The sequence below is a fragment of the Drosophila persimilis genome, unplaced genomic scaffold, assembly GCF_003286085.1.
Source record: "Drosophila persimilis strain 14011-0111.01,24,50 unplaced genomic scaffold, DperRS2 tig00000124-arrow-pilon, whole genome shotgun sequence".
NCBI classification, from domain to species: domain Eukaryota; kingdom Metazoa; phylum Arthropoda; class Insecta; order Diptera; family Drosophilidae; genus Drosophila; species Drosophila persimilis.
In genome coordinates, this window is record NW_020825294.1 from 3,698,599 (window position 1) to 3,710,491 (window position 11,893).

General features: G+C 44.3%; 2 protein-coding genes across 4 annotated transcripts; both read left to right on the forward strand.

The window, feature by feature from the left end:
• Nucleotides 1-1,403: 1,403 nt before the first annotated feature.
• LOC6593662 lies at nt 1,404-4,392 on the forward strand. The gene is made up of 3 exons (XM_026987725.1): nt 1,404-1,456; nt 3,697-4,079; nt 4,150-4,392. Exons 2-3 carry the CDS (start codon nt 3,711-3,713, stop codon nt 4,192-4,194), a joined length of 414 nt encoding a protein of 137 aa, XP_026843526.1. The 5' UTR covers nt 1,404-1,456; nt 3,697-3,710; the 3' UTR covers nt 4,195-4,392.
• Nucleotides 4,393-8,604: 4,212 nt separating this feature from the next.
• Nucleotides 8,605-11,135, forward strand: LOC6593661. 3 transcript variants are annotated; one of them, XM_026987722.1, is made up of 5 exons: nt 8,605-8,662; nt 8,725-8,821; nt 8,878-9,068; nt 9,140-9,334; nt 10,988-11,135. In XM_026987722.1, the coding sequence occupies exons 1-5, from the start codon at nt 8,606-8,608 to the stop codon at nt 11,036-11,038; spliced, it is 591 nt and encodes a 196-aa protein (XP_026843523.1). In that variant the 5' UTR covers nt 8,605; the 3' UTR covers nt 11,039-11,135. The 3 variants fall into 3 exon arrangements, with proteins under 3 accessions (XP_026843523.1, XP_026843524.1, XP_026843525.1); XM_026987723.1 differs by lacking the exon at nt 10,988-11,135 and adding an exon at nt 9,400-9,563; XM_026987724.1 differs by lacking the exon at nt 8,605-8,662 and having other exon boundaries at nt 8,718-8,821; nt 10,988-11,133.
• The last annotated feature ends 758 nt before the right edge of the window (nt 11,136-11,893 follow it).

Consider the following 11,893-nt stretch of genomic DNA (forward strand, 5'->3'; position numbering starts at 1 on the left):
CGCCGCGGCAATTACATAAATCATATGAGAGGGCTTTGTCGGAAGACAAACGGAGTTTACATATGATATGAAACCTCTACAGATAGTGGTCCGATGTGCGGTTAAGATGTATCCAGACAAAGGGGGGATATAGAATAAATATAGATAGAGGCAATGTCCAGTTAATGTATCTCCAGATAGAGATAGGATATCCAGAATCCAGAAGAATAATCTACATAGTAGGGTAGAAAACCTAGATACCACAGGATAAAAGTACCCTAGATTGCGCTGCGATTTTAGATTTTCTTTCCAAATGTTTGCGCGGCTTGTCGGATCTGTAAAAACTTCTATAGACAGATGGGTGGATGGGGCAATCACTGGCGGAAAGCCATCAAGTTCTTTCATTCGTTCGTTCATCGAATCGTAAATAAATTATTTCCCTTGATTGATCAACTTTTTCTCGCTGACAACCATCAAGGGGAGGAGGGGCAAAGGGCAATGGGAACTGGGAACTGGCACTGTCATCCGATGGGGCAGGGAGGTAGTGTCATTGTGGCCGAAAATGTCGAGGCAGCCGCTCGTAAACATAAATCCAAGTGACGCTAATTGTTTGTTGCAATTACTGCTGCAGTTGTTGCCACTGTTCAGTTACGTGTGCTGCCACGCAGCAACAACAGAAGCAGCAACGGCAGCAGCAGCTGCCACAGGGATGAGTCGGCGTGGTGGCAAAAGGAGCTGGGGGATCAGGAGGAGCAGCTGTGGTGGTGGGGGTAGCAGGAGGTTGTGTTTGCATGCAAATTTTGTTGCATCTGCAGTTGCTGTTGATGCTGCTGCTGCTGTTGCTGCTGCAACGGCAAACAATTACTCAAACATTGTTGCAACTGCTGCTGCTGCTGCTTCTGTGGATGCTGCAGCTCGTTGTGCGTGCTAAATGGCGACTACTCTGGTGGCTAATGATAATCACTCGACGCCCTCCCCCTCCCCATGTCCACCCGGCTCCACTCACCTCTATAATCCGTCAGTTTGTCGACTCTTACTCACTTTAGCCGCGCCCGCTCTTCATCTCTGCCGTCCTTTAGCTCTCTGTCAAGTGCTTCAGTTAAAACCTGAACAAAGAGAAACAAAATACATAGAAAGCATAAAAATGAGTCAAAGTGCTGTAGATATCACCTAGGGACGAAAAACCCTCCAAACATAATTGGAACGACTTTAAAGGCTAGATAGATTCATAGAAGGAAATCATCTATCGATGTTTACCCACACTGTTTTCAGCCTCAACCAACACTGGTACGTTTTTTTTTTCAAACAAAGCAACCCTTTGTACTGTCTGTCACTACGTTTTCTATAGCATTTGCACATAATTTTAGTCCTGATTGTACGTTCATAGAGTCAACAGTTCAGTCAGTTTTTATTTATAGTTTGCCGCGTTTTTTGCCATACCACAACATTTTATGTCTCGTGCAGTATCAAATTCTTGGTAAGTTGAACAAAACAAAATCAAAGTGAAAGCAATGCAGTGTTCAATCAAACTCGGATCCAATGTGGGCGTCGTGTTGAAAGTCGGAAAGAAAACTTCACGTTACGCCCACGGGCTGACCCGTGACTCGCGATTTCTATCCTGCCTGGTTCCTTCCCTTCCGTTTTGATCCGTGGTGAAAAAATCAACATGAATCATAAAGCAATGGGGATATATTTTTTGGTCGGCAGATAGTAGGCGTTGTCCGTCATGCCAATCGAATGCATTCCGAATGGGGACTGCGTGTTGAGCCTTAAGTGTTTCTTATATCCTCCTCTTATATGCTCGAACGGAAGGCGTCTGTTATCCTTTCTGGTGCCCTCAGCCGCGATTTTGTTTAACACTCGGATCGGTGTGCATCGTCTAGCTTCCTCTTTCGATTAAGGCGTGGCATAGCCGCTCTTCCGTCGCCAGTGTTGCCATGTTCTACAAATAATAATTGAATATTTCCAAGCACTCCTTTTTAATTTAAGGCCATTAAGGCCAATTTTTAATCGCTGATTTTCCAACATTGTTATTTCTTTGTTTATCCAGCTACCGATTTTAAAATTCTAACCGTAGTGCTATAATCATAGATTACGGTAAGTATTCGCTTTTTGTTTTTGTAGAGCATTGATACTCGTACCAACTACAGTCGAGGGTTGGTTTGGTTCTTATTTTTGTTCATGGCGTTTCCCATTTCGTGCAGATATTCCTATATTAAGCACATCCTTCAGAGTCTGGCGCTGTTGTTGGTTCTGTTCTGCTGTCTTCTCATCTGTCAGCAGAGCCATCAAACAGACCAACAAATCTCCTGCCAGGCCGAGCATAATGCTATTTATATGCCATATAATTGGCACTCGAGTCCACTTCACCTCTCTCCTCTGTCCTGTTGTGTCCTGGCGGGGTCCTGGCCAGAGCAGCACTTGGCAGGCAGAAGATGAATTTCAAGTTTGCATGCAAAGACAGCCGCCATGGCAGGAGGAGCACCAGGAGCCCCAGTGGCAGTGGCACGGGACGATGGGCCACACAAATGGGGCGTATAATGCTCGCAATGGGAGTGCGGGAAGGGGGGCGGTTGGGGTACTCTACACAGTGGTGTGGTGGGAGACACACAGCTGGATATAAATCAGAATTAATGCATGGCCATAACAATATCAAATTAATATTTTTGGGAAATGCATACGACACACACACACACACAGACACAAAGACACTGGGGAGGACTAGATGGCAGATGGATGAGTGGATGGATACATAGTACCTAATTATACATTGAATTTATGCCTGCAAAATGGCAATTGAATATTTATTTCCAGACTACTCGAGATTATCCTAAAGTATTCATAGAACCACTCGGTGGTGGCCATGAACTAGTTCTTTCGCATCGTGCAGTACTTCAATTAATCCTCCTGTAAAATGCATACCACATAAAGTAGCAAGAAACCATGTGGTTTAGTAGCCTTCTAATCCATGGGCAAGCGGTGAGCGGTGGGGAGGGGGGGTACTTGCCCCATTTAAATTATATGCCCAACGCCCAAATGCTGATGGGCACTAATTTGTATTACCAAAACCAGACATGAAGATAGAGAGAGAGTGAGAGAGAGAGGGAGAGTGAGAGTGAGGATGGCTATGGTGTGTGGCTACTGACTTCCTCGACAATTAAATAAACAGTTCGTAATACGTACCCCACTTGGACCCCGGAGGAGGCGCAACCAACTGCCAGAGACCTGACACACACGCATGGGTCTGTGTCCTGGGTCCTTTCGTGTGGCATTTTGCAACTGGAAAGTGATATTAATTATGGGCTTTTGTTGCAGTTGCAGTTTGCAGCCAAACCGCCTGATGCCTGTCGCCTACAACAAGTCCATGGACTTTAGCCTGAAGGCCCTGAAGGTCCTGAAGGAAGCTACTGCCACTGCCACTGCCACTGGTTCTGGTTCTGGTTCTGGCTCTAGCTCCATTCTCGTCACTGATTAAGTGACTTTTGGGCATGACACAACTCTGCGGCTTCTGGGACCGGCACTTAGTCACACACTCAGCCTCCAGCCCCCAGGCAGTCCTCCTCTCATCCACACATCCCCGTCCATACAAGTCAAACAAAATTTGTAGCAATTAATGGCGAACAAAGTACACATGCAACTAGAGACAAAGGACTTCTCCCATTAGCCTTCCAACTGCTTTCAATCTCATGCAATTTTAATCCATTTCTTTTTTTTTAGAGAAAATTCGAAAAATGGCTCCTGTGATGAAACTCCGAAATCCTTTCCTCAACTTCCTAGACGTTTATCGACGAAATCACTCTAATATGAATATGGTCACGGCTGCAAAGGCCGGTGCTCAGCGCTGGCGTCATCTCACGGATGAACAGAGATCAAAGTTCAGGCGAAATGTTGATATGGATTGCCATGGGAGTGGCTTAGACTCAAGAAAGAGAAAGAGGGGAAACCCTGGCCCCATTACCAATAATGGATATCTGAATTTTATACGAAAATTCCGCCAGAGCAACAGGGCATTGGACCTCAAGCCGCAGGATGTGATACGACAGGCGGCCAAGGCCTGGCGCCGACTTGGCGATGCGAACAAAACTCTTTACCGTCTTCACGTAAGTGGTCCAAGATACATACCTGTACGAGTATCTATCGAAATGAATATACAAGAAATATCATTCACAGGCTTGCAAACAGGCCATGAGACGTCAAATGATAAAGAAGCGCTAATAAATGGAGGAGGAGGAGGAGGAGGAGGATGAGCCATGCCTACAATCCGATTGTTCTATTTAGTGTGTTTTAATTCCACGATGGTTCGGACTTTATGGCAGTCGGGGAGGCGGGAAATGTGATTGAAACATGCCACTTAACATCTAAATTAATGTATTGGACAAAAAAAATATATATATAAAAGTATTACTAAATGTACCACTCCCATGTGTGTGTAAAAATCATTGGCTCGCTTATCGAGTGATTTTTGTAAATATTAGTGATGAGAATGCTGAACTTTCTACTCAGTCAGGAATCACAATTGATGGGCTGCCCTTTAGTATGTTTAAATTCAAAAATATTCATAAAGAAACGCTCTTTCGTTAAAGAGAAATCAAAAGCTTTTCTTTTCAAATATAATTACCATTTTACTAAAGTTAGTGTCTGGCTTCTGGTTGATAGTTGAAGCTTCTATCATCCCACCTAATCTTTCTTTTACGGTTTCCATAATTATGCCCTGCTAATCAGTTTGGTGGAAAATTGCACCGCCCACAACCATAATGAGAGTACGAGAAAGCCAGCACCAGAACCAGAACCAGAACCAGGGCAAGCAGAAACCTATCGCGTGAACATAGTTTGAGTGGCACTCCGGCATTCGTTCAACGCTTAGATACATTTGTATCTACTCGTAGCTCGGTAGTTAACGCGGGGTCCTCATAGCAGTAGTAGCAGCAGCAGTAGCACGTGTAACGTGTGTTTATGCAGTTGTGCGGCTCATGGGCCAAATTCAATTTATTATTCCACTATATGAGCTTTCGCACTTAACTTGCATGAATATATAATGAGCTCTCCCGCTCTCCTGGTATGGAAATGGTATATGGAACGGTGCTCTATGGATGGTATATGGAAACCCTGAACGGTTGTTGGGTGAACGCAGTTGCGTGCTCGAAGCTGTGAGAGTACGGGCATGGGTGGGTTCTCTGACCCGGCGCCTGTTGTGAGACGGCTAAATTGAATTATTAATAACACGCAGCGCTTTCAATGGAATAGAACGGAGCCGAGCAGACTCAAGGATGCCTTATATCTATAAATATATGTATATATATGTGGATGTGTGGTAAGGCGTTTATTGTGGTTATGAGAAGCGAGACAACCTTGGCAAGCAAAAAGGGCAACCAAAAGAAAGGACTAATCGTAGCACTTATGGCCATAATTTGTCAATTTTCGAAACAATTCCCCAAACTCGCATAAATTGTCTGGCACTGGGCACTGGGCACTGGGACAGTGTCATCTTTTGGCTTTTGGCACCCATTACGGCTCATTTCTCTTGTGGCTCTGTGGGACATTCCCAGCCAGTGAAAAATGAAAGTGACGCATCCCTTCACACACAAAAAGATGCGAATAAAGGCAAAAAAGAGCGCATTTAAATTCCGTTGTATGCATAAATTACACTGAAGTTGACGCTTTTCACATAAATGTGTAAATGAGTCTCAGTTTTGGTCTGTGGACTCTTTCCGTTTTTCCCCTTTTTTTTTTGGTTGCGAATGAAATTGAAATGTATCCCTGAACGGATTCTCTGGTTTTTGGGACTTGTTGCTCATGTTCCATGATCCCTGATTGAATCGAAAGCTCGGACCCCAAAAGGAAATTGTGTTCGCAGAGGGAGAGAGGCCTTCCTTCGTTCATTCGATTTTCACAGATTTATGATGCTTTCAGTTTCGGACCAGAAAAACTAAAAACCAAAAATCAAATAAAATACATTAAATATACCGATAAATGTGCACTCGAATCGAATAAGGGACGCTGGACACTGACTAAATGCTAAGGCAAATAAAAATTCACTTAGCTAACAAGAAAGGAAAGCCAGCCAGCCAGCCAGCCAGCCAGAGCCTTCTTTCTCTCGGTTTGTGGTTTTTTGTTCTAAGGAAAATTACCGCCCCTTTGTGAATTTGGCCTGGAGATAACTGCCGGCCGAGGCCAAATGACACACATTAGGGCCATGCCAAAGGTATACTCATATGGCCGAAAGGGCGATATCGGTCTGGAAATGGTTATGTGCCGAATCAATTCAAGCTCAATTTCCTTTGATGAAATGTATTTGTGAGTGTGGTCTGTGGGGAATCCGTGCCGTACGTGACAGTTGTTCTTAAATAAGCCCCATCCACACGTCGGGAATGGCTAAAAACCAGGAGGAGAATGCAGAATAAAATACAGTAAAAAATATGAAAAGTGCGCCACAAAAGAGTGGGCGAGTCAGAGTCAGCAGAGGATACTCAACTTCATACGGAAAATCGTTCAATTAATAACACAAATCCTTTATGGTCAGTTACCAGGGGACAGGACAGCCGACTGGCCGTTAATTAATGCACTTGTCTGTCTGTCCCATTCTCCAATCGAATGTATTCACATTTCCTTCCCTCCTTCCTCCACTTGATGCTATGATTAATGTTTAATTAAGTTTGCAGCAAAAACAACAAAAAATTGCCCCGAATTGGCAGCCCTGCCAAAAGGATTACATCATATTTAATCACAGTCATTATTTATAATGATATCGCTTGCATGAGGCATTAAAGTCAGAGCCTCTCCAATATGCCAAAAGTTATCAAAGAGCTGCGAAGTAAGAGTAATATCACATAAGCGTTATTAAGTGAATTTCATCCGAATCTACGCGGGACGTTCCACAATTCAATTTCGATAGCATTTCACCAAAGTTGAATGCCTATAACATTTTTCTATATCTTTCTAAGAGCTCCCAAAGTTGTCATCTGTTTGAGAGCCTATTTTGCAGCCTCTTTACTTACCCTGTAAATCCATTTCCCTTGATTTTGTTAGGCTTCTTCCTTAGTGATCCTTCCATTTCATTAATTTTATCTCATTTTCCAGATCAGCAACAAGATAAGAAGCTATCCTTCAATCATTCAATCGGAATGGCCGACAATTTCCCATTTTTGGAATGTACGAGTACTCCCTCATTATCCTCCAATGCCCTTACGCAATTTGTGTGTGTGTGTGTGTGTGTGTGTGTGTGCAGAGAAGCTTAAAGTCATCCTTATCGGTGGGGTAAGCCAAAGTGCAGTTGCCGTCGTTCGAGTTGAAGTAAATTAATTAACAATGTTTATTGTTTGCACAATATGCAGGAATATTCCATTGCCAGTTGCTGTCAGTGTGGCCGTGCTGCTTGTTTTTGTTGCTAGCGTTGTTGTCGGTGGTCTCCTTGATGGTGTGCGGCTGTTGCTGTTGCTGTTTCCATCGGTGCTCAAATGTGGCTGCAGTTGTATCTGTCGCTGCTTCCCACCGCTTTCCACTGTGGCTGTGGCCGCTCTCCGCCTGACTGACTGACTGACTGACTGACTGACTGAATGACTGACTGGCAGTCAATTTGCAATGGCACTTACATGTTGAGAAATGTTTTACATTATTTGCACATGCTGGCAAATTAAATTAAATCAAATTATTTTGTTTTGTTTCTACAGATGTTGCTGCAGCAGTCTCCTGCTGCTTCTGCGGCTGATACTCCTGGCTGCTGCTCCTGCTGCTGCTGCTGCTGCTCATCATCATTATCATATCACCAGTTCTTGGGTTAAATGAAACAATCTGGTAATTGCAAACTGTTGGCCAAAAGAGCGAGACTGAGTCTGAGACGGAGACGGTGAATGAGACCTGCGGCCAGTTGCATTTAATTATAGCCATAATAATTGAGGTGGCCCTTAGGGAAACGTTGTTGTTGCCTCTTAATGAGTAAGAATACCACAGATATTCCGTAAATGAAACTGATCAATCGAAGGGGGTTCCATTACAAAATAGAACGTAATTATAAGAAAATATTGAAGATTACAAATCTTAGAATGTTGGAATAATACCTGAGGTTTGATGTAGGGCATCAGGAGGTGACATCATCGAAGCCAAGAGACAGCAGCAGAGTCCCGAATAGCGGGCAGACCTACCGAACTAAGGCACCCGAAGACCGCAGTGGATCAAGATCAGGCGGGCAGAGAAGGGCTGACAGAGCTGAGAGAGCGTGCCAGTTGATGAGAGAGAGGCCGACACGAAGTTTCATGAGCAAAGCAGAGAATAGCGGGCAGAACTTTAAGCAGAAGCGACAGCGTCAGCGTCACCAAGCGGGCAGAGGCCGATCTATAGCAGTCGCCAGAGCGTGAGAGGCTTGCCGATTGCTGACCGCTGCCTCTGCCTCTGCCTCTGCCGAATGCAGCAGCGACATGAAAAGCAGAAAGAAAAGAAGAATTAGTAAAATGAATCGACATGCATCGACTTGCCTTGGCATGCATCATCCATCATCGACCTTGCTCCCTGGGACAGCTAAATTTATATTTATTTAACATTTTCTTGTCAAAATTTCACTGTTATTTCGATAAATCTAAATGAAATCAAAAGTTTTCCAAAATTCCTCAACGATTTCAGCAATATGGTCGATATGCATGAAGTGATTTTAAATTTTATTGTTTGCTTCTATCAGACCTACTTGCTATTTGTAAGTTCCAAGAAAGCACACACCGAGTGGTTGAATCTTCTTTAAAAACCCTCCATTCACAGCGTCAAATCCGTCCAATCAAGAAGATGGCTGCTCTGCTCGTTCTGCACAACATTTTACTCTACTATGTGATTAATATGTTCAAGCATTTGGCTCAGTGTACGTTTGCGGCTCCACAGCACTTGGATTACCTTAAGGAATTTCTCTTTTGGCAGCTTCGATTGGGTCCACGGGTCCGGTGAACACCTTCTATTATGTGCCCTTTGTGTATGAGACGCCAGCAGTTCGGGAATCTGGCGAGGATTGGCATGTGGTGCTGACAACACCCCAATGGCGGTTCTTCGAGTCACTTTTCCGGCACCATTTGGCCCTGTTGCTGCCCTTCAATCTGGCCCTGCTAGTGCCAGTAAGGAATGCTCCTCTCGGCTAGGCTCGGCTCGGCTCGGCTCTTCATGTCAAAAGATTCTTTCATTTCAGAACTGCAAACGGACTTTAATTAGCGCATTGGTGTTGGCATCCAACTGTCTGATGTTCGTTTGCTTCACCTCGGCCATCTGTCACTGGGTGTCGTTGTGCGGCGGTCTCTACGGGGGACTGCGACTGATGCCAATTGTGGTCCTGGGTCCGGTATGCCAAATGGTTTTGATAGGCTTTTTCATGGCCCGCATCTGGGTAAGTCAGAGACAGAGACTAGATCTAATGGCAGTTGATGTTTAAATGTCATTGTGTACTTTTAGCGAAGGCCTTGGATTATTATTGAGGCATGAAATTTGATTTAGGCAGAGCCTCATCTACATACTGGTGGGTGGTAGCCACCTTTGAGGCCAGCAGCCATCATAATCAGCACCACAAAAGTTAGCAGCAGCAAATCAAACCAATAAACCAACTGAACCAAACCGAACCGAAAACGAAACGAAACGAACCGACTCCACTCCACCTCTCAATCTTGCTGCCATGCTGAAAATCACTTTCACTGCACAACTGCCAAACTGCAGGCATTTATGACAGCAGCAGCAGGAGCAGCAGGAGCGGGAGCAGAGTAGCAGGACCCCTTGGGCAAGGAGCAAAATCGCATAACAAAATTGTTGCTGAAAAGTTGAACAAATATTGAGGTCAGCAAAATGTCGAGCCGAGTCGACTCCCAGGCATTGTGCTGCTGCCGCTGTTGTTGGTGTAAACTGTTTTGTAGCCTTTGGCATAAACTTCTGACACGCTCGAGCGCAGTCTGAAGCCTGAACTGAATGCTCCTTCTGCTACTGCTCCGGCTACTGCTCCGGCTCCTGCTCCTGCTCCTTCTCCTGCCCATGACTCTGACTCTGGGCCTCCTCCTGCCCTGTGTGGCGGCCTCTTCTGGCTCATTCTGACCAAAAAATATTCAATGAAAATCGGCAGTCGACAGTCCCCTCTTTGTCAATAATAACAAGAAGGGATTCGGTACGATAGTGGCTAACGAATTTTGAATACACTTGCAGAAATGTCTAATGTAAAAGGTGCGAACATTAAATACCAGGATATTCGAACAGACGGTCAGATCCATGACCATATTTATGCCAAACATTTCTACATAATCATTATACCCTTCGCTAAAGAAAAGTAAAAAAAAAATATGAGTTGTTGCTTTTACCCCTCTGTGCCTGCCCCTACCCCTCTGGAGTTTGCGTGGCGCATTGCAGACGTCGATGTTGCCTACGGCTCCGGTTTCGATGCCCCGACACCGACAGCACTCCGGCTGCCACTATACCTTCTCCGCTCTTATTGAGAAATTGCCGCAAATGCTTTTCGATTTTTCGTTTTTCCTCCGCCTCCCTCTCTCTCTCTCTCTCTCTCTCTCACTCTCTGTTCGTTGCAACGGACATGGCTTGGCTTTTCATATTGCATAATTGATTGTGTGTGTGTGTGTGTGGGTATGTGCGGGTTGCATAAACGCCAAGCAGACGGCATTGTCACCACCCACTCAGCAGCTCGAAACCTGAAACCTGAAACCCCGACACAGATCCCCGCCACTGCCACTGCCACTGCTACCCGCCTGCATTTATGCACATTTTCAATATGCATTCAGATGCATTTCCCATGCATTGATTGCCACAGTTGGCCACCAGGATCTACCGGGAACCAGGAGCCAGTAACCAGAAAAGAGCATTGCATTTCAGACGAGGCGCATTGCGTGTTGTGTTAACTCTTTCTTTGGCAATAATTAAATTGCGCAAGTTTTGCGAATTAAATCCACAAACGAGCCACAAAAGTCTACAGTGATCACTCGTCAAGACGGAAAGTTTCCCTTTTTTTCTCTCACTAATATTCGTTTTGTTCCTGATTTATTTACAGGTGGATCCAGTATTAGACTATAATTGGGATTTGTTGGCAATGGAGGAATAACAATTTAAGGAGAAAGTAGAAGTTTTACAGTTGGAACACATTAAAGAAGAATAATAGCCTCCACAGAAACTCCAACCTTGAAATGTGCCATCTTCTTTATCTTTAAATAATTTACTATCATATTTGGAAAAGCAAAGAAAACCCCTTCAAGCGGAGGCCAATCTTAGCATGGATATCTATTGATTAGGTAAATGTACGAGTATTCTTTTGACGAGAGAACATTTTGTTAGCTATATGCAATTAAAATTCCTTTCATTTGCGCACTTGTCAGCCACTGGACATGGAAAATGCACACGCAGCAGCAACAGCACACTACTATCGCCTGCAAGGACACACCATGCACACACATATCGATGGATATGTAGGTTAACATGTGGATGACACATCAGTTGTGACACTTTTGTTGATTTCCTGTGCAAACTCTGGCAGACATTTTAAATTCAAATGCAATAAAATGTTAATATTACTTTATAGAGCCCTGGCATCATCATCATCATCATCCGCTGAAACCACAGACCTCATTATGTCACCCACACACACACACACAAGCAGGGGTTTTCCATAGAGGAAGAGTACATATATTGTATGTATTTATGTGCATTTTTCTATGTACAACAAAAACGGTGCTGGAAAAGCAAGAAAGATGGCAAATTGCATGTGAAACTCCCACGAATCTAATAACACGAGGAACAAAACAAGAAATAAGTCGAAGATGGAACGCAAACTAAGGGGAAGATGGGATACTCTGTATTAAGAAGGGAAAGTCAAGTTAAAAGAGCATAAAATAATATAACAGCGCAAGGGACGGCGACCCCCGGTTCACTCGCTTGGCTCCGATATGTGTAAAAACTACAA

Bases quoted from the DNA above. Each gene is read 5' to 3' on its own strand.
- LOC6593662 (XM_026987725.1), top strand. From the start codon at position 3,711: ATGGCTCCTGTGATGAAACTCCGAAATCCTTTCCTCAACTTCCTAGAC. The intron at 4,080-4,149 runs GTAAGTGGTCCA...TATCATTCACAG, and splicing joins AAACTCTTTACCGTCTTCAC to GCTTGCAAACAGGCCATGAG.
- LOC6593661 (XM_026987722.1), top strand. From the start codon at position 8,606: ATGCATGAAGTGATTTTAAATTTTATTGTTTGCTTCTATCAGACCTAC. The intron at 8,822-8,877 runs GTACGTTTGCGG...CTCTTTTGGCAG, and splicing joins GTTCAAGCATTTGGCTCAGT to CTTCGATTGGGTCCACGGGT. The intron at 9,069-9,139 runs GTAAGGAATGCT...CTTTCATTTCAG, and splicing joins ATCTGGCCCTGCTAGTGCCA to AACTGCAAACGGACTTTAAT.